Genomic DNA, 22,412 nt, shown 5'->3' on the forward strand with positions numbered 1-22,412 from the left:
GTAAAACTGCAAATTCCTTCACTCCCCTGGTTGTACCCTGTCAATCACACTAGAAAATCTAGTAATTTACCCAGAAAGTTGTAGGTTTAGATTCAGCTGTATTTTAATCATCTTTACTAAGGAGGAAAGAAGTACTGGTTTTCAAACTGAAGGGACGGTTTTGTCTTCAATCAGAACTGGCAACCTTCCTCACAGTTTCAGAAAGCAGCATTAATACTACATGCCAAGTTCACATGATTCCAACTCACAAAATAAGTATGGAATGATCAAAGCAAGAGCTGTGGGGGTGAGTCTTAGGATACCAAGACTGCAGTCTGATCTCACCACTGGAAGTTTCTGAGACTGACCTGCTGGGGAAGCTGCAGTGCTCCCTGCCTGCATCACCCCAAACTGAGGGTGCTGGAGCTGCTGCCCGCGTGGAGTGACCCATGCCCAAGCAAGGTTGCCGCTAGGAAACAACTGCTGCATGAGATTTATACCTTCATGCCTCATTCTACAGCAGATGTCTGTGCTTCTGCTGATGTGCTAGTATACAGAAGGCATCCAACAGTTCTGATGATGCAGGATAGGACCAGAACAAGAAGCTTTGCTTAGTCAAGCCCCCTATTCCCGCCTCCTCCATTTGCCTTCACACTCACTATCATTTTATGAAACTGGAAAGCAGGGGCTGCATTTTCAGCTGGCACTAAAGCCGACGGGCAGGGTCTCACTCTGCTTCCTGACCTCACTGCTCATGTAAAAACTGCACTGCAACATGCTGGAAGTTACTGCAGTTAACGTTAGTACAATATACAAACAGTGATTTATCAACATTGTATGCTTTATTGAAAGTCGACAAGTGCAACAGTTAAATACAATGACGTGTTACAACTGTTTAGAGAACATGCACAAAAACATATGCATACTACTATACAGATCATATGCAAAAAATCCATACTGGGAAACCCAATTCCTTTTTTGGGGGGTTGTTTGGGTTTTTTTATATATATATATATTTTCTTTTAAATTCTTTGCTAGCAGGGTTTGGTATTTTTGGAGTGGTTTTTCCTGTCCTGAACCAAACTACAATGAACAAAGATTTACTTCAAGATAATCAGCAGCCAGGGAACTTCAGAAGTTACACAAACAGCATAAATCTGCCAAATTCTGAACAGTTGCGTAGGTGCATTCTTATTTCTGTAGCATAAAAAAAAGAGACTTTCCAAACTTCTTCAGATCAGCCAACGAAACAACTAAACTTCAATCTGTACAACCTAAATAGTTACAGTTTTCTATTTTACAAAGTAATTACACTAAATACACAAATATACAGTAGGCAAATAACCTTCATTGTAATTACCCTATGACCCAACTGTACGTCACCTAACTGCTTTCTATATATAATACAGCTTTATGCACCTGTCCACTGCTTCAGAAAACGGTGCAAGTATTTGCACTTAAGGTTTCAGGTGACAATTTAAGTGTTAAAACACCGAATTTACCTTTCTCCCTCTTCCTCTTAGATCCTATGCACCAGTCCTCACTTTGGAACCCCAGGGCACTATGGGGGATTGAGCCATCTCTTTTTACTCCAGTCTATTTCTTCATATTTCCAAGCTGGAAAAGCACTTGTATCAGTTATGTCACTGGATGAGCAGAAGATTTTAAAACAAACCAAAAAAAAAAAAATCAGGCATGCAGCTTCATTTCTCAGCCATTTGCAGAAGCTGCTCAAGTCCCCAGTGTACTTGTGCTAATTCTCTGGAAAAAGTTTATGTTATTCAATCAACCTAAGAACAAAGACTCCTTCAAGCCAAAGGGGGAAGGGAGGGAAGAGAGAGACAGATGAGTGCGTAATACGGGGGGGGGGGGGGGGAGAGAAGCCTCTCCTGATGTGTGCAGGGCATGGAGTCCTCAGTCTGGGTTGCAATGTGCATTGAAATGGATGAAGGGCGGCTGTGGCAGATTCCCGCTAGTCCTTCTTGCTCTGGGCAGTCCAGAGGCCAGCGATCACGATGGCAATGACATCCTGAACTACGCTGAAGGCCCTGACCCCTGTGATGCCGGCTGAGCAGGCTGCTGTGTTGTCCCTTGTGACTGGGAAGAGGAAGGCGGGGAACCAGTCTGCAGCTGCGCTTGGAACTGGGCAAGCTGCTCTGGGCTGGCGAGTGTTTTTAGCAGAGTGTTTTCTTGCTCCAGCTGGGAGTTCTTCTCTATCAGCTCTTTGATTTGCTCTTTGAGGACCTCCACTTCCTCCCTCACGGCATACATCAAGTGACTCTTTACCAGATCCTGAAACGCAGAGGAGACTGTGCGTTAGGAAAGCAGCGCCGCGCCAGGCCCGGGCTCGCACCCAGCGGATCCACCATCGCAGAGCAGTGGTGTGGTCTCAGCTCTGCCCGGGCAGAGGAGAGCATCCCGCTGATAGCCACAAGCGCCCCGCTCACGCCGCGGGGCCAGCCCCAGGGCCAGCATCCCTTCTGCGCACAGGCCCGGGCCGGGACCGGGCACCACAAGCGAGGGAAAGGCGGGATGGTGGGGAGTGGTGTGTGTGTGTGTGTGTGTGTGAGAGAGAGACCCCGCACACGTGCGGCGCCGCGCGGGCAGAGCCCCGCCCCCCGCGCACCGGCTGCAGCCAGTTCTCAGCGCAGGTTGCCGCATTTCCCTCCCTCCCGCCGGCCGCGCGCGGCCGCGGGTGACGTCAGAGCACGCCACGGCCAATGAGCTCCCGAGTTATTTATAGCCGGGAGTTAAAGGCTCGGAGTTTGCCTAGCAACAGCGGGCAGAGGCTCCCGTGAGAGCGGCTCCCGGCTCCGCGCCGCTAACAAAGGGCGGACGGGCCCCAGGCGCGGAGGAGCAGACCCCGGTCCCGGCAGCCGCGGTGCCCGCGCTGGCAGCGGGTGCCCCGCGCGGCGGTGTGTGCCTGCAGGGGAGTTAGAAAATCAAATGAGAAGCCCAAAAAAGCATCCCTTCTTGGGAACGGGGATGGGGGGATTAACCCCCAAACAGCTGCCGCGTTCTGCCCGGCAGCTCCCCGCCCCCGACACCGCACGGGGCCGGGATCGATCGCTTCGGGAGGCAGCAGCCAGAAGCGGTGCCGTCACTGCTCCCGGCATCGATGGGGAACGTGCGCCTTCCTCCCCGCGGGAAGCCTTTCATCAATAAAACAGCCACCACAGCCAACAAAACCCCCCCAAAGCCCCCCCTCACCAAACCAAACCCGTGCCTCCTACTCCCTGCCCGGCCCCGTTATAAAACGGCGTCCACGCACGGGTTAACCCCCAGCGCCCGCCGCATCCCCATATTGTTTACTGCTTTGGACACGAACAAGGCGTTATGCCTCAGTCGGTACGTACCATCGCCTGCTCAATTTTGTTGTCGATCGCTACCACGCTTGCACCAGAGGAGCTGCAAGAGAGAAAGAAAGAGGAAAAAAAAAAAAAAAAAATCAACATTAGCAGCGGCTGAATTATTTACGAGCCGAGAGACGCGGGCATTGGCAGCCAGCTGGCTGGGAAAGCCATCCTCACGCTGCCCCAACGGGATGGGATGCTCCAATGCAGCAAAGCAACCTGTGAAGCCGCCCCGAGCCCCCCGCCCGCAGCCGGGTCACATATCCCGACATTTCCCCCTGCCCCAGCAGACCACAAAGATGGAGGTTAACCGCGAGCTGCAGCAGAAGCGCTCCGCGCCGGGGAGGGCAGCCCCGCCGGGGAGCCGAAGGGAGGCGGGCGGACGCTCGGTGCTCCCGCCACTGCTGCGGCTCCTCCGGACAAAGGAGGCCGCCCGGCATCCACCGGCAGAGCCCCTCGGACACAACACTTATTTACCTACTGTCGAGCCTCAGGGACGAGTTGTCGGTACCCAGCAAGGACGATAAGAAAGAAATTGAGAAGTGTCTTAGTTGATAAACTCCTAGATCCATTGCCACTGGTCTACAACATTGGGCATTCATGCAACCGCGGCCAGAAACGCTCCCCGGAGAAATGCGGTCTCCCCGTGTCCGTACGCGGGCGGCGGGCGACAGGACCCTGCAGGGCGCGGGGCTGCGCGCGGCCAGCTCCGAGGTCAGCGCTCCGCCGCGCCGCACAAAACCTGGACATCCCGGCCCCCCCATAATTTATGCGCCGCCGACGCCGGCCATTGGCTGCGCCGCCGCCGTGGCCACGCCCCGTCCCCCCGCTCCGCTGCATCTTATTAGGAGCCTGCCCCCACCCCCCCACCCCCACCCCCCCCGCCGCGCAGCCCCCCGGGCCGGCAGCACCCCGCCCGCCCCGACCCACGGGTTCCGAGTGCTCACCGAGCCGATCTCCGCCCGCGGGGACGGGCAGGGATCAGGCGATATAACACAACCACTGCCACTGCAGGGGCTCCGAGCGGCGGGGAAACCCAGCACGGCCCGGCAGGCTGCCAGCCGCCGCCACCGGGAGCGCGGGCCGCGCCGCCGAGGGGCCGCCCGTCGCCGCGCCGACACCGCCACCTATTGGTACCGGCTGCCGAGAGACACGGCAGGCCGGGATACCGGTCTCTGCCACCGCAAATGGCAGCCCCGCGGAATAAACCCACAGCCTAAAGCCTTGCCCGCTTCGGCAGCAACAGCGGGATGAGCACAAGGATGCGCACACTGATGCGCGCTGTAGCTAACTGCTCTGAACTCCTACAGACCTGATCAAGCAGCAGCAACAATCCCTCTTTATCCCTTACACGGGTCTTATTAGGCCGTAAAACCATTTATGAAAACAACATTCATCCATCAGCTCATCCACAAAAAGGGCATACGGCACAAACCTGCAGATTTCTAATAACCCAGCTGATATTCCCCTACAATAATACGGAAAAGGCCTATTCACTCATTTGTAGATTGCACCCTATGGCACTTAATTTAGGAAACATACTTCTGCCACTTCAGCTGTGGTGTATTTCTCAATAGACGTACACTCTCATGTGTCCTGAACATAGACACTATGGTCACAGCCTGTCCCAGCAATCCTCCCTACCAGTAACAGGTTAGGATACAACCCAGGGCTGAATTAGACCACCACAAAACACTGCCACAAGAAAGAACGCTATTTCTAGATCTGCACTTTATGAGGCATTATGTGACTTAACAGTACGAAAATAAAGTAAAAAACCAACTCGTTCTGTATAGCAAACTTCTCCAGAACTACCAGCAGCAGACGTGTCACAGGTGCTGCTCCCAGTGAAGCAGGAAAGCCAGGAGGCACAGGATAATCATCTTAAAGCTAAATTTACCATTTGCGTATCTGCATCATCCTTCTTAGTTTATTTATGTTGTCCTAGCCCACTATTCCTTCATTCAGTAATGCCAGCAGAGTAGTACAAACTAATCCTATTCACAAGAGAGGTCACATTTAAGAACTGAGCTCCTCCCAGCCGCTCTCCTGACACCACATACAATGCACATCCCACAAGGGCACAGCTCTCATCCTTGGGATGATGGTACCTGGGGAAGTTGCACAAGACAGCACCTCACAGGCTGAAAATGAGAGCCAGTTTTTAAAACAAAACCCTTGCCTGTATTGACTTGAAAACTTAATAGCAAGTAAACTAGAAGCAATAAAGTATACACATCAGGCTCCAGCTTCCTGCATCTCAACAGACCAACACCAACCATATGCTACAACTAACCCCTTTCTTTGCAGGAGTTACTTAATACACACAATGGTACTCACAGAATCAGTTGGATTGGGAAAGACCTTTAAGATCATCAAGTCCAACCATTGCCCCAGCACTGCCAAGTCCACCACCAAACCATGTCACTAAAGGCCTCATCTACACAGTTTTTGAACACTTTGAGGGACAGTGATTCCACCACTGCCCTGTGTAGCCTGTTCCAATGCCTGAGCACCCTCTCAGTGAAGAGATTTTTCCCAATACTCAATCTAAACCTCCCCTGACAGAGCTTGCAGCCATTACCTATCACTTGTTACTAGGGAGAAGAGACCAGTGACCTCCTCACTCCCATCCTCCTTCCACATAGTTATAGAGAAGACATTGTACTCAGTGACTAAGTGAGCTGTTAAAACAGCCCCAAAAGCACATCATCTGTACTGGAATCTGTATCAACTCTTGCCCTAGACTTGATCTAAATTAATGTTTTGTGAAGGGTTGGGCTGGAAAATCAGCAATGTCTCAAATGACTTCTCCCCGTGGCAGTTACTCAGGACAATTAACAAAACTGCAGCTGGACATAAGCTCAGGGGCAACCTCCATCCCTTGAAGCTTTTAGGACAGAACAGGGCAGTGTAGGTGTGAAAACCAAGTCCTATCCTTGCTAATCAAGTCCTTATAAAGTAACTCCCTTGAAGATATAGCACACTCACATGCCTGACAGGGACTGGAACGCCTGCTCTGCTGTTGCAGGACAGATATTTGTACATATTTTCATTGGTACATGTAAAAATAAAGTCATGGATGCATTCCAAGATGACTGTTGCTGCTGCCATAACGACTGGTAATTATTAAATGCCATCATTCCACTTATGACAAAAATGGTATGATTCTCAGACAAAATTAACAGTAAATAACACTGCCCTCTTTAATCTATATTAATGTATCTTCATTAAGAGATACAGGTATCATCCTAAATCCAATTCCCACTAAACTCTCCAACCATCCTCCATTAGCTTCAGTGAGCTTTCAGCAAATTCCTGCATTTATTTTTAGATGCCTACAAGCAGAGTTGTGATTCAACAGAAAGCTGTCAGCTGCGTAAGTAGGACTGCATGTTAATGTGCATGCTGCTTTGCCCACCCCATAAAAAAGCAAACCAAAAGTGTCCCTTTATGGCTGAGACAGCTCTGAGCTTTCCAATCTAGCAAATAAACCCCATGTTTTTCATCCCTAAAACTGGGGGGAAAGCACCAATAATCTCTGGTGTTTCTCACCTCCACACACCATCCTCTGCCTGATAAGGACAGAGACTGAACTCCACATTTAAAGGTTGGGGTTTTGCTGTTGCTTTTAAAAATATGTATTATTTGTGAAATCAAACAAGCTATGGAAGATACAAAGAAAATAACCCTCCAAAGTCCCTTTCCCCTTGCTTGCTCATCGATTTGTCTTTCCTCCTGCCTCCTCCACCAAGACATTCCACAAGCACTTCACTCAGATTATACCTAGTCCCTTACAGCACCAGAAGGGACTCAGGATGACTACTGTGTTACTCAAAACCTTCTAACCATCTCTCTTAACATCTCATTAACAGGTACTACACGATATGAAGGGATGCCATCCAGAGGGACATGCTTGTGAGGTGGGCTGATGCCAACCTTATGAAGTTTAACCATGCCAAGTGCAAGGTCCTACACCTGGGTCCAAGCAATCCCAGGCACAGCTACAGGTTGGGCAGAGAAGAGATTCAGAGCAGCCCTGCAGAGAAGGACTTGGGGGTGTTGGTCGATGAGAAAATGAACATGAGCCGGCTTCAGTGTGCGCTCGCAGCCCAGAAAGCCAACCGTATCCTGGGCTGCATCAAAAGGAGCGTGACCAGCAGGTCAAAGGAGGTGATCCTGCCCCTCTACTCTGCTCTCAGGAGACCTCACTTGGAGTATTGTGTGCAGTTCTGGTGTCCTCAACATAAAAAAGGACATGGAACTGTTGGAACAAGTCCAGAGGAGGGCCACGAGGATGATCAGGGGACTGGAGCACCTCCCGTATGAAGACAGGCTGAGAAAGTTGGAGCTGTTCAGCCTGGAGAAGAGAAGGCTGCGTGGAGACCTCATAGCAGCCTTCCAGTATCTGAAGGGGGCCTACAAGGATGCTGGGGATGGACTCTTCATCAGGGACTGTAGGGACAGGACAAGGGGTAACGGGTTAAAACTTAAACAGGGGAAGTTTAGATTGGATATAAGGAAGAAATTCTTTACTGAGAGGGTGGTGAGGCACTGGAATGGGTTGCCCAGGGAGGTTGTGAATGCTCCATCCTTGGTGGTGTTCAAGGCCAGGTTGGATGAGGCCTTGGGTGACATGGTTTAGTGTGGGGTGTCCCTGCTCATGGCAGGGGGGTTGGAACTTGATGATCTCAAGGTCCTTTCCAACCCTAACTATTCTATGATTCTATATTAGACTCCTGCAAAAGCTTACAGTTTTGCATTCCTAGTAGAAGAGGTGAGAAAGACTGCAGAATTCTTCACTTCTGTAAAGCCTTCTGGCTCTGCACTAGCCTGGATCACTTCATACCCCTATCAGCCCTGGATAGAACATGAGGGACATCGGTTGAGAATTCCCGGATCACACACATCTATGGAGCACCGCAGGTGTTCACAAACCGCATGAAGTAACAAAGAAAGACTCAAGATGCGTTACTGAGAAACATGCAAGGCAGAATACAATGTACTGCTGAACAAGCAGCCCACCATCATCTTTGATCCTCATAAATTAACTGCTGAAGTCAAAGACTCTTTAGAAGCCTTCACCTTTTGTAGTGCTTCAGTTCTTAAACACTGTTTCTCCCACTAAGTATTTTCCTCTTGTCTCAATTTAATTATGCTAAGCACTTGAAAAAAGTGCCTTTTATCTGAAGCACATAATGAGGTAAGCTGCAGCACAGAATCATTTTATCTCTACTCAAGTCTGGATCAGCACATTTCTGTATGCCTGCTAAATTATTTCACTTAAAAAACTAATCTTTCAAGTACCTTGTCAATATACGTGCCCTTTAAGTGTCAGCATTAGAAGCCGTAGACAAGCATCTGCTGAACTTAAAATACATCTCATCTTTTGACTATGTTGCAAAGAGACCACACCAGAAGCTGTATCAGAAATGGCAATTTCTGTCACAGCACGGTTTCATCTGACACTACAGACATGCTCAGATCCTGTGAACTCCAACTGCAGATTTCAACTACAAAATAAGAGTAATCAAGAGGTTAACAGATAATCATCTGTTATTTACTCAAGATTACAGTAATTAAGATCATACATGACATCTGACTTTACATTTCACTTGGCATCTAAAAATGCCTTAAAATTAATAAATGCAAAACTGTTTGTGTGTTGACAGCAACGTCTCCCCCCAGTATCAAACTCATGCAAAATTGCTCCAAACTAACAACCTCAAGAGGAAACTGGATGCAGCTGACATCAAGGACTAAAGGATTATTTATTTCAATAGGCTTTAATTTCTTTATCTCAGTAAAGGTACAAGATAGGCTGGAGAAGCTGCCCAATGAATATTTTTCCCTACAGTAAGTAATAATAATTTTGTTTTTTAACAGATTAAGGACTGAAAATTCACATTCAGATAGTCTAAATAAAGACCACAGAATCTCAGCCAACTTCCTTTTCCAGCCCCAAACCTGTAGCTGGGATCTTGATTTAAAGAAACAATTGAGAACTCATTGCTCAGCTCCAAATGCTGACATGTATTTCATTTCTAGTTTGAATTCTGCAGATTTCAATTTACATACCTCTGCTAAATTGAAGAACCTCTTGCTACCAGATATTACTCTATCAGTTTCCCTAAATGTGCACTTTTCCTCCCCCACAGTGAAGTTATTTGCATCTATAATTTGCTCTGCTAGGAATTGGGTTTCAGTTATATGAAAAGCAGATAAAAGGCTATAGAAGCTATAGAAGATGCTAGTGAAATGAAGTGCGATATTTGTAAATGTGTTTGGGTTTTTTTTCCCAGATGTGCAAGCATAACTAAACAAACATTCAGTGGAAAGAATACATACACCCTACTGGGGCTCTGGAAATAACCTGACAGTATCTCTGATCACAAGAAGTATCATGCTGTGCGTTCTGCAAAGAAGACAGAAGGCTGCATTTTAAAGCAAGAAATAACCATGTAAGATCAAAAGACAAACAAGGAGCAGTTCTCACTAGCTCCTCTGAGGATATCCTCTCTCTTTTACAGGTAACTAATTTCTAAGACAACCCCATTAAAAACAATTTAATGAGATTTATAATGATTCTACCAGTTTTAATGTTGACAGAATAAAACATAAGGTTTACATAACATCAAGTACCTCAATACAGACAGAGATAACCCATTCTCTACCAAAGAGAACTCTGCAAGCAAGCATGAGACATCTTACAGATGTTTTGATGCTTGGAGAGGGGCATGTGACACCTCCTTTCCTGAGACTACCCGTAGTTCACCATCTAGCAATGCACCTGGGATGCAGTACCCCATTTTGTGCACATCCATCAAGTTTCAAAGTCTCCTCAGACTCAGGTGAGGTCTATCTTAACTGAAAACCTGAAATTGCATCCAGATGCTACACCACCTAAATTTAAGGAGCTATAAATTTGCAATGACATCTAGTTTGGAAATCACAGGCATTGCTAAGTTCATATCCAAGATTAAAGTGAGTGAAAAATTTAACATTATTGGAAGTCAAAGTCCTCCTCAGTATCCCATAAACTGCCTTTGACCAAGGTCTGCAAGTGGGAAAAGATCCACCAACCGTGTTAGCATCCTGAAAGTTTTAAGTGAGACATCTGAGCCAGGAATTGATTTTCTTTCCTCCAGAAAACTGCCCACAACGTCACTCTGCATGCTGACACCATCCGCAGGATGAAAGGGGAGAAAAGAAACGTTTAGTGCCATAAAGCAGCATATGTAGAAAAGGAATAAAATGTTACAATCTAAGTTTCACTACCCGTAGCATGGAGCTGAAAGTAATTCTTCCTTTATGTGAAATTTGGTTTAAACAATTTTAGATTTAACTCATGAAAAGAGGTTGAATTCCCTGGTCTTAAGCGTAGCTTTCACATGCAGTGCTTTTCTTAAAGCCAAGGAGAACACACTGAGGTAAAACCCACTTACACCAGCATTTAATCCCACTTGTTCTAATTGTACAACAGACTTTCCAACCACATACTCCAAAAGAAGAAGAGGGGAGGAAAGAAAGTCACTGGAGCATTTCAAGTTGCACCTAACATAACAAAAGAGACACAGCAAATACAGGAAGTGGTTTGGCACAGTGACATGTTTGGAAAGCTGAAGTTCTCTATATTAAACAGCATCTCTGACCCAGGAGGTTCTCTGGGACAACGGCTGACACCCATCCACCCCACCGTGCCTTGATGGCACACAGTGCAATTTAGTCATCAAATTAAAACCCACCCAGTTTAACCTGGAACTGAGAAGGGTCATCTTTGACTGTTTTTGTTTTTTGTTTTTGTTTTGTTTTTTTTTAACTTTTAGTATCTTGTATTTCCTTAAGGCTGCAGAAAAGTCACACCAAGTCACACGAAATGGGAATATCGTCTTACTGACCAGTGATGCCTGTGGAAGTGGGAGGTGGAGGACGGTACATCCCTCCATTTCCCCTGTCTCCAGCCCCCTGCAAAGCCTACACCCCTTACACTTTAACTACTTAATCTTTTCTTTTCTCTTTTCCCACCTCCTCCCCTTTTTCTAATTGTTCCCCTTGAAACTATACTTGAAAATCTTGGATCAGTTAATAATTTAGTCACACTTACTAAGAAATCATTTATATGGTGTAACAGCTGGCCTACACTTCTCACAGAATATCATTTTCCCTTTGACGTCCATTTTTTGATGCAACACTTGAAATTAAGCCTGTATTTCCCAAAGCAGTATATCACACTAGGAAGCCAACTCGGAGTCGCTAGGCACAAAGCCAAAATCCCTGCAATTAACCAACGTTGTCATATGGTCTTCAGGAAGTCTGAAATGAAGTTTCTTACTCCAGCTACTATAGATAATAATAAAAACAGTCAACTATGATCAAAGGAAAAAAGTACAGAGACAAAAGGTAAGGTTAAGACCACAGCATGGGAATAGAGCACCTGGGAAGTGGAATCCAATCTGGCATGAATGAGGATGAAGATCCACCACTGCTCAGCTTCTGACGTGGCAGATCACTCATTACTACCCTGTTGTGCAGAGCCATTTTTAGGGCCATTCTGTTATATAATAACAACCTTCCAACACTGCAGCTACTTTACAACTGTAGTAGAAAAGACACAATAAGGTGAGAGCTCAGTGCCACTTTTCTTCCTCAGCAAATACACTAAGACCTCTCTACCCAGTTATCCATTGAAACTCCTACAATTTCAGCCCCTTTGCAACCACTGGCAAACGGCTTCAAAGGTATTAGCAGTATCAATGAATAAGTAGATGAATGACTCGTAGATTAACTCCCCTGACTCTAATGTGTGTATATTACACAAATCTGTAATACCCTATTTCCTAATTTCTAAGTGGTCAAACACTCCACTGCAGTTGTCCTCAACTCACAGCTTATCATCATTTGGTGACTTCCCAAAAAATTAAGAGAAAATTCAAGACCTGCTGTCCTAGCCAAGCAGAAGTGTACTTTAATAGGCAGAATTCACTCCAATATATTTAAAGTCATTCCATTCTGAATGGAGACTTGCATTTATAGGAATTACAGAAATCACCTCCACCTATTCAGGAAGCATGGGGGCAATATCCAGAAACCCCTTAAGAATGTGACCTGATTTACCAGATTTATTGTACAGTCAGTATCCCAAAGTCTTGCTCCCCTTTGTCACCAAGTTGGGCATTTGCTGGACTGCTTCCTGCCCAGCCTGTGCTTCCCCTTCACTTCCTGAGGATATGAGAGGAATTTGATGTGTGCTCATGTTTTAACTCAGTACAGTGCTGAGAAGCAGGTATAGCGAGACTCTGGAGTAGGAAAGTACTCCTAGGCTTCTTAATCCAGGGACAGAGTCAGTTACTTAAGAGACACAAATCCTGCTGACTCACAAATGCAGAAATCCCAACAGAATTATCCCCACCCAAAGCATTCACACTCTCATGCTGAAGGAAGCACTTGTAGAGAAATACTGATTTCAAATAGAATGCAAAGTACCTGGGAAACTACCTAATACTATGAAATGAGGTGTGCTTAAAAATGACTTTAACATTACCTAGAGACAGATAAATAGATGTTTTAATCTGACCTGACTGTGCTTTATGGCTTTAAAGAGGTATTGCCCACTGTAGCACAACACCTTGTTCCTGCAGTCCTGCCACACTGCAAACCAAAGAGAACAGTCAGAACGCAGATGTGTGCCAGCTCAGCGTATTTTGAATGTGTCCCTGGAGCACCTTCTGGATCAGAGACTGCAAATGGCTGGCACAGGTCCACATCATCTACAGAAGGCACATCTATCCTGAAGTCCTAGTTCTCCTTCAGGTGGCATTCAGCCTTCCTCAGTATTCTGTTGCTCCTCTAAAGGAACCCCAGGCAGCAGGAAGCCCTCATGCTTCACAGGGCTTCATCTTCTGGCTTACAGAGATCTTGAGACTGTTAGCTCCATGGTGGCCACATGGGGCAGACACCACTGACGTTTAGCCACTCTTGAGCCAGGCATTCTGCAAACAGCAGAACGTATACACTTAATCTTTTAATGCACAACATGCGAAGGAAAGATTACAGCATATTATTTCATACCTATCCAGTATCTAATCGTCTTCATGCACAGTTGGTTAAATTTATGAGCGGCATTCTGTTTATGAAGCAGTCCTGTCCACTCCCTAATACTGCTGATGCCTGTTTTCTGGTGGATATCCACCTAAAATAGGTTTCATTAACTGTTCCAAGAGTCTTTTATACAAAACAAGGTCTGATCTCATGTATGCACTGTGTCAGGCACCTAACACATCTTGAAAACAATTACCTCATCCTCCAAAACATCTGTCATTAAGATGACTCCTTGAACCTTTGTGGCTAAAAAAAAAAGCCTCAAAACAAAACAAAACCCCCACAAAAACAAAACCCAACCAACTCCAGTATCAGAAGTCTGAGATGAGTAACTTACTTAGTAACACATGAGAGTCAAAAACATCTCCCAGGTATATTTCCTCATTCTCACATAGGGTGTTAGCACAGATGCCCAGTGACCACTCTTCTACAGCGTCAACACCATGAGCTGCCGCACTGCTGTCAAGTGATAGGAAGGGGAGAAAACACCTGCTGCAAGCAGGACAGGATAGAAAGCCCCTCTTGCAGTTCCTCCAGTGGAGCTAGGGAACCATTTGCTGCCAGCCCCATCTAGCACAGAGTACAAATCACCTCTTCCAAAAACCACGCTAGGCAGCCTCCCATCAAGGAAGGCATCACCCACTCCCACACAAGGTACAGAACAGGGGAATTCCTCTCTGTCTTTTCCCAGCTACTACTGCTAATTGCTAGAGGCCCTGGGCAGGCAGACAGCAACATCAATCAGCAGTTCAAGAACAAGCAATCATGACAGCTATAAACAAAAATATTTGTCAGTGAATGTTTGAGTCACAGGGTAGCACTGCTGCAACTCAGATAGGCTCCTGCCTTTAATTAGTTTGCCCAAACCAGTTTTTCAGCCCTATTTGTGAAGAACTCAGCAATTTAAAACACGCTGTTGATAAACTGAACTGGGTAGAAAAGAACCACTGAACCAATTCAGAGATTGGGGATGGGGGAATTTACTTGGATACTGATAGAATGAAAGATGTCAAGGTACTTGACAGTATCTTTGAAATCCTTGGAAGCACTGAGACATGACTTAGGTAAAAAAATACCCTTAAATAGGAAAATATCAGGTGTCAGGGGCTGACAGATTTTCATTTATTTGTTCATATTAGAGTACCTTTATTTAGCATTTGTACAATGATGAACTAAAGCCTTTCAAAAACAGTAAGAAGAACTAGCTCAAATATAGGGAGTTTTCTATTCAGGTAGAGACTGGATGCCCTTCACTAAGGTATACTTTAAACTGAAGTTACTGAAGTTCAGATAGGGATGACCTAGATATAATAGCACAAGACAGTGTTGTTCAGTATTGTTCACTACCTTCAGTATTGTTCACATATTTTAACTAAGTATAGCCCACCGTAACCATTCCAAGAGTTAGCAGGTGCACCCACTGCTGCTTTCTTGCAACTGATGCCATAACCAAGCACCTTCTGACTTGGTTTCTTTTTCCTCTCCAGGCTTACATCTCCTGCGTTTCCAAGTAAGTTTCAAAAAGAAATAAGGATGTTGCCATAAAACTGGATATTCAGTAAGAATATGGAGAGGTGCTGATACACACCAGGTCTCAAGCAGACACAGCCACCTGCCTGTGGTCCACCCTACAAGAGAAGTAGATGCTCCTGGACACCCATATGATCACCATTTCCAGCTCCTTGGTGCTAGACAGCTCCCCATAGCACAAAGCATTAGGGATCACTTTTCCAGAGCACCCTGGCAGAGCTCCAGAGCCTAAACTCCAGATCTTGGACTTCATTCTGGCAGCCAAACTTAAAATGGAAAAAGTACAAAGTGTTTTATTTTATTAAGAGAAACAACTCTTCTCAGTGTACTGTCAACTGCCCTTGACCAAGGCTGCAAGTGGAAAAAGATCCACCAACTGTGTCAGTATCCCAACAGATTTAAATCAGATGCCTAACCTGGGAATCACTCTTATTTCCTTCAGAATGCAGCACACAACTGCACACGCTCTCAAAAGAGATTGTGTCTAACCCAGAGACAGCCAAATGCTTCACTGGATTTGGCCCACACGTTCAGTAGCATTGATTCAGGAAAGAAAATGCAACCACATGCAACTAGCCAAGAACAGCTGCAAGAGAGGTTAAAGTCTGTCCTTTGTATGCAATGTATGGTGACATGATAGTAAGCCTTAATTCACAGAAAAACAACCAGGACAAAACCAGCACCTCTGCAAGAGAAACTAGAAGAAAACCAAAGGAAATGAGAAGCAAACAGGAAGCAGCTTGGTGAGTAGGAATACAGGAGAAATCACCCCAATTTTCTGTGTAACGTAAACAGATGAAGATTGTGGTTTATGACTAGAGGTGCTACAACACGCTGCTATGTGCATCAGTAAAAATCCACTACAGCAAAACCTCTTCATAATGCAGAAAGGTTAAGGAAAATTACGTATCTACTCCATCACACTTTTTTCATTATACATTTTGTAGAACAGACTGGTTTGTGGTAAGAAACAATCTTCTCAATGTTACCTTTCTTGTTCAGTAATATAGAATGACACAAGTTATTACTGTATACACACACTGCTCAAGCATAACATACCTTTTGTCATTATATTTCAACTGGTATTATAAAAGGCTTCCATTACACTGGTTCCTCAGGCATTCAGATGAATTAATTTAGTGTAATTTTTAACATTGATCTGAAAGTTCAAGCATGTTTTCAGAATTAAAAAACAGGGGTTTTAAACTTTTAAAGCTTTTCAATGTGTAAGTTCATATTCGTTAAAGAGGCACCACTCAGAGAGGAAAGCTATCCTCCACAGGCAATACCACAAATACAACATGACAAGAGTAGTCAGCGGAATGCATTAACTGGTATTTGTCAGAACTTATATGTAAGAGCAAGGTTTGGGGATTTTAAGGGTGTGGCATAACAAAAGCACCAGTTCAGAGATCCGAAGTTCTGAAGAGCACATTCCGTGCTCCTCCCACAGAAGGGTATTTGCCTTCATTACATAGAAAAACAGCAACTCTGCAACATGAAGAGTCAAGGCATTTTCCCCCTCACTGTCATATATTTTAACTCAGTAAAGTAATTCTTCCCATTCACCGAGCTACTCAGTATTTCTTTGAAACACTAGAAAGGAACCAGCTCAAACCCATGCATTTTGTATTTCACTGTTTCTATGGAAAAGGAGGTTAATAAATGTAACTTGCAAAAGACTAAGGTGTATTTCAATGCCTCTGCCAACATTTAGCAAGACTGATTTACCAAGGTTCTCTTTATGCACCTGACAAGACAGAAGATAGTGTATATTATGGAGGAAGAATATTTGACTGGATACAAACTTGTTTGATAGGTTTCAATCCATGTTAAAATTCTCTTGTTTAGCATTGTCATCTCAGACTTGGAATATTAGGAGTAACATCTTACTGAAAAAAGAAAAGTACTGTAGCAGTAACCATTTTATAATATGGATTAAATATTGTAGTAAACTTATTTCAAGACATGAAGTTTTTTCAGTGAATAAGTAAACCACTCCATATAACACAGTACTCTCAACCAGCGTGATACTCCCAGCTTGAAACAGTTTGAAATAGCTTTAACAAGTGCCAAGCACCTTGGTTTAGGAGAAGTATTTTTAAAGACTTGCTCAAACTAAATAGTTTAAGAAACCATTAAAAAAAAGAAGGCAAGTAAATCAAGCATCTAAAAACTAAAACCTTTATAAATACCTCTTTAGATGTTGCTCCAGTTCCAAGAATAACACTTTCATGGCTATTCGGTCAGAGCCTTATTTCTGGAGAAGTGTCACTTTCATTGATGTATCTATTTAGTACCTGCTGATTAGATCCCCTGAGATGGAGGGTCAGAAGAAATACCTCTCGATCCTCGGCAGCAGTGAGATTAGCATTAGCATTCCACTCTTAACCACGGGTCCTGAACTCTGCAGCACATTCAAGAATCACAAAGCCTCACCCGTTAAAGATTACCCACTTGCTTCTATTCAAAGTTTGACAAGTTTAATAGTGGTTGGTCATGATCAACAAAAACAAGAAGGGCGAAGGGTGACGACACTACAGATCCTGCGATCACATGGTGTGCTGTTACATAAAGCATCAAGAGAGATTAAAGTCTTCACGATTAGGTTCTCAGATCTCAGACAAATGCATCTTCTTTCAGCAGTGCCAAATTCACCAACTTTTGAGCTGATTTAGCCTGCTCCCGCTTTTTGTAAAGCACACAGTAATTGCTACAGATAGCTAATTCTGCTTAGAGGAAAGGCAGCTGAGCTGTACTGTTTCTCAAATCAAAGTTCTAGTGCTTAATGGCAACTGTAATTAGACACAAAATCAACCATACCCAGTTTGCCAAGAAACATTTTACAGAGGCAAATCCTATCCCTGACTGCTATTATAACAAGAACCAGTGATAAGATAGACATGCATCTGGTCAGTCTTTTGCAGATCAGATATATTCTCATGTATCAAGCCAAAATTCAAACAAATATTGCTTATCCTTCCTCAAAGAAACACAGATCACCATAAGGAATTTTTGGGGCCTTGTAGTAGATCCATACATATGATATAACTAGGAGCCTACTTGCATAGGTATCATTATCCAGAGTTGCTTCAATGTAAACATGTTCCTTCCTCTATCATGGTGAATGCTTTTCAGTGCGAAGAAAAGGTGACTGCCCACAGTACACTCTGTCTACAGTGCCCACAGTACACTTCCTTAGTCTACATGCAAGCTGGAGACATCCCCTCACCATGGAAATTGCAGACTACTTGCAGCATTTGTACAGGAACCCCCGCAACAAACCCAAGAGTGCACGGGTATTGATGTTACACTCTTCCATCAGACTGACCACAGAAATACAGAGACAAAACCAGACATCAAACCTAGCAAATGCCACTCAGCCTTACTTCTGACTGCTAAATCAGTATCAGATGTGTTTCCTCAAGCTGATTTGCCTCATAAGACTATATAGGAAACTTGACAAATGGAAGGGCCAAGAAAGTTGGCTCAGAGCATGGCTATCTACTATTTAGCTGCGTTTATTGTACCTTGCCTTTGACAAGGCATCAGAGAGGTGACTAATGGCAACAGAAGCAGGTACTACATGATAACAAGAAAACAGTCTGGTGTGAGAGAGGGATAAACCCAACCCTACTTATTAGAACCAGCAAAGGGAGTAAGCATTTTGGTTAGGAGGTAGAAAGGAAGAAATAAACAAAAAAAAAAAAAAAAAAAAAAGCATTAATTCTTTGTTTGTTTCTTTTCTTTCTGGGGTGATGGGTGCACCCCAGATATGACTAATCTCAGATATCTTAGATCACTAATACCAGAACGGGATTAGTTTCCCATTCCCAGAGCAAAAAGGGAACTCAGTTTAAGCTGGGCATCAGACTTTACTAACTGTGAAGCAGTGCCCAGTATTACTACATGGGTTTCCCAGAGCCTGGTACACTTGGCTTGCAGGACTGTTCCTTTTAAAGCACACCAGGGAGACTGAAGCACACAAGTTACACTTTACAGTAAGTGTTTCTCTCATTACCTCACGTCTACCTTCCTCAGCACAGCATGGAAACAGGTAACAGCCATGGCTCATTCGAGTGCCCTCCTCTCACTCTCACTGAAAAGCCATGGACATGGGACCACTCAGATGTGCTCCAGGATCTTGGAACTTGGAGAAGGGGCAGACAGGTCTAGCAGCCCTGTGAGATGGGTGCTTGCTTTGAAAGCAAAGCTACTCTTGAAAGCTTCAAAGGGAGACTAAGGTGGTACAACCACATATAAAAGAGGGAGAGGAATGACTTGTGGAAGGAAGCAGACTTTCAAGGAACAATAACCTAGGAACAAAATGATTAACAGTAATAACAATCAACAATTATTAAGATGAAGTCTGACCCAGTATTACTAAATAACTTAAATATTCAAGATGAAATATTGCTTATAGCAAGGAATCTTACTAACTCTAAAGAGCTGAAACGTCAAGCTGACTGGAGAAATGCTCAATTCCAGAAAGTAGAAATTATAATTCAAGTTGCATCCTTACATACCCTTTCATAGTCGGAGACTTAGCACAATAATAATCCCTAATGAATCCCACTGGTTACAGTATCTTACATAGTGTATCTCCTACAGCCTCCCTTAGGCTGTTCTACAAACTACACTGCTGACTCACGGCAGCCAAGCTTAGCTGAGCCTGTATCCCACAAAACTGCACCAACAGAGCTTATGGCTTCAGATTGTAAACTGCTCTTCTCCTAACCCTCTAATGTCCTTCTTGCCTTCCCTCTTGCCTGTATCACCCTCTGTAAAGCTGCAAGGTTGACATCAGCTAGGAAGACAATCTTTCTCTATAACTGTTATGCATACAGTACATGCACTGGCATGTTTCCCAGGATACCTAGAATAGTGAGTACACAGAGGAGTGGGAAAGGGATGAAAGCAATGACGTTAAACTTTCCCATGAACAGTCTTCACTTTCTCCTTTCCTATTCCAAGACCTCTGAACAGGAGCTCCATCACACTAAAGCTGTGTCAAGACAGTTAAGAAGTTCAGGAAGTTATGCACATCTGACCAATACATCGCTCAGCTCCAGCACTACTCTGACTCAATACTGGGTTTCCTTTACAGCCAGAACAATCATTAAATGCTATATATATATATCTTATCTCCATATATTTTTATATATTTTATATATATATATATATATATATATGTATGACGCAGGACTACTGAATATATTCAGCTGCTTCATTCTTTAGAGAAGCAAGTACAATGCTGGGCCCACAAAGAAAAGCCCTAGCTCCACCTCTAGTGACACTAATCACGCTTCCTGATGCTTCAGTTCCAGTTCTGGGGATGACTTTACAGTAATGCAGCACTCACAGGCTTCATTTGATGCTAATTCTCCAGTTATAACACATAAAACTGGTTTCAGTGTCACTGATCTAAAAGCTCCCAACTCCAATTCATCACCTTTTTATTTGGGGGGGTGGGGGGGGTTGTCTGTGCCTCAGAGGAATCTTATCAGTTTCATTTATCATCTTCATGAAAAACAGCAAAGGATTTGCTTCGGCAGTTACCAGACTGAAACCAAATTAAATGTTAAAACCTAACTGCTCCAGAGACAGGTATTCCAAGAACTACATCGTACTTCTCATAAGCATTCCCATAAACTTGACAACTCTGGTTACAGTGCAACCAAGTAATTAAAAGTATTACTCAGGTAACAGAAACCACAAAGAAATTGTAAGTCAACCGGATTAACTAAGCCATCAAACATTTTTACTGCTTTGAAAAACAGCCTCTAGCTGCAACTGAAAAATGCCTGGAGTACCAGATCCTCTTTCTTCTGTCACATTCAAGAATTCAGCACCAAGCTATTCTTTTCTTCCTTTGTCCTGAACCATTCTGGCTCTTATATAAAGTGACAGATTGTGCACAGACGAATTATCACTGTGGGCACACTAGAGTGTCAGATATGGGTAAGTTCTAGCATTTAATGAAACAAAAAATAACAGGATTTCACGCATGAGAGCATCAGGGTACCTAGGTTCTCCCTTGCCCCAAGCTCTTATGCCCAAACAGGAGGGGGGAGCGTATTTCAATATATTTGTAGTACTCCTTGACAGTTTTGCTTTGAAAAAAAACATAGAATACATCGGCCCAAGTTTAGATTTAACCTGGTAAGTGAATGACTCTGGCATTCAGCCAGCAGAATTTACTGTTTATGTCAGCCTGAATGAAGTGCAGCACTCAAGCCCAAATTCCTCAGCATGTCACACATCACTGCCATACCTTCACAGGGTAAACATTTAGCAGGTTCGCTTTCCACATGCTATAGAGGACTTAAGAAACAGCTTGAGTAATCCAGACTTTACCATAAAAAAAGGCAGAAAATAAAGCACAAGCCAATTTTCAGATGACATAAGCAGCCCTGTGGTAACAGTGTCAATCTTGATGTGGTGTAACGAACTAAGAATAAATTTAAAATTCTGATGTGCATGTGAGTGCTTGATAAAGCTGAAAATATACTCAACAAATATTCAAGCTCTTCTAGAAGCTTCACAGTTACAAACATGCAATCCTTAGATATTTAAGCCAGGTTGGACAGGGCTTTGAGCAACCTGGTCTAGTGGAAGGTGTCCCTGCCCATGGCAGGGGGTTGGAACTGGATGATCTTTAAGGTCCCTTCCAACCCAAACTATTCTGTGATTGTATGATTTAAGAGCTAAAAAAATTACTACAATAGTGATCATAGATTTGTGTAAGACAGTGGTATCCACGATTTCCAAAGCTTGGTTGAGATTACAGCACAGACTTCAAGACTATTGCTTTAGGGGCTCAAAATCAGCAAACATTTATGTGGAGTTGCAGGGCTTACTGTTATGGGAGATGCCCCATATACCATTTGCATAACAACTTATGGGGTTTTTAATGCTTTGGTCCCACCCCACAGTCCCATCTTAAATCAATATTTATGGAGCACTTTGGCACAAAGTGTTTTGCAAGGCTGTGAGTCAGCAACAGCAGCACACAAAACCCAACTCTGACTTCAGAAAATACTTACTAGAACTCCTCAGTGAAGCAATGCACACTGGATTACCAAAGGAAATAAAACTGACAATGAGGAAAGATAAAAAGGACAAAAAGCTGTACAAAGACATCTGCACCATAATGAAAACCAAAGCACTGAAGTGAAAGACAAGTGTGTGGATGCCAGGTTGGGAAGTATCTCATTCCCAAATGCTAGCTGCAGAGAAATCACTGTTGTACCTTTGCTATCCTCGTATTTTGAGCAGCTGTAATGAGGTGCAGTTAGAGAAGATAGCTTTATTCCAGTCCATCATTAAGCAACTAAAAAAGCCAAACAAAATGCGTCTTTAGCTATAAACATCCTAATTGAACATCTGAGGAATATTCTCATGCATTCTTCATAGTCATCACTAAGCAATAAGTAAGGTGTTCCAGTTACA

The 22,412-nt window shown here is 44.1% G+C and overlaps 1 protein-coding gene across 5 annotated transcripts in view; it reads right to left on the reverse strand.

Moving 5' to 3' along the window:
• Positions 1 to 808: 808 nt before the first annotated feature.
• Positions 809 to 22,412, reverse strand: part of TSC22D1 (TSC22 domain family member 1) — a gene marked incomplete at its 5' end in the record, with an annotated part of 95,433 nt that continues 73,829 nt past the window's right edge. For 3 of the 5 annotated variants that reach the window (XM_080613665.1, XM_080613664.1, XM_080613663.1), the window contains 2 exons: positions 809 to 2,271; positions 3,336 to 3,387. In XM_080613665.1, coding sequence (XP_080469791.1) covers positions 2,014 to 2,271; positions 3,336 to 3,387 — 310 coding nt within the window. In that variant the 3' untranslated portion in view covers positions 809 to 2,013. Of the gene's footprint in view, positions 2,272 to 3,335; positions 3,388 to 3,809; positions 4,089 to 22,412 lie in introns of those variants that run through there. The other 2 variants (XM_080613667.1, XM_080613668.1) reach the window with 2 other exon arrangements.

This window comes from Psittacula echo (assembly GCF_963264785.1).
Source record: "Psittacula echo genome assembly, chromosome: 3".
NCBI classification, from domain to species: Eukaryota; Metazoa; Chordata; class Aves; order Psittaciformes; family Psittacidae; genus Psittacula; species Psittacula echo.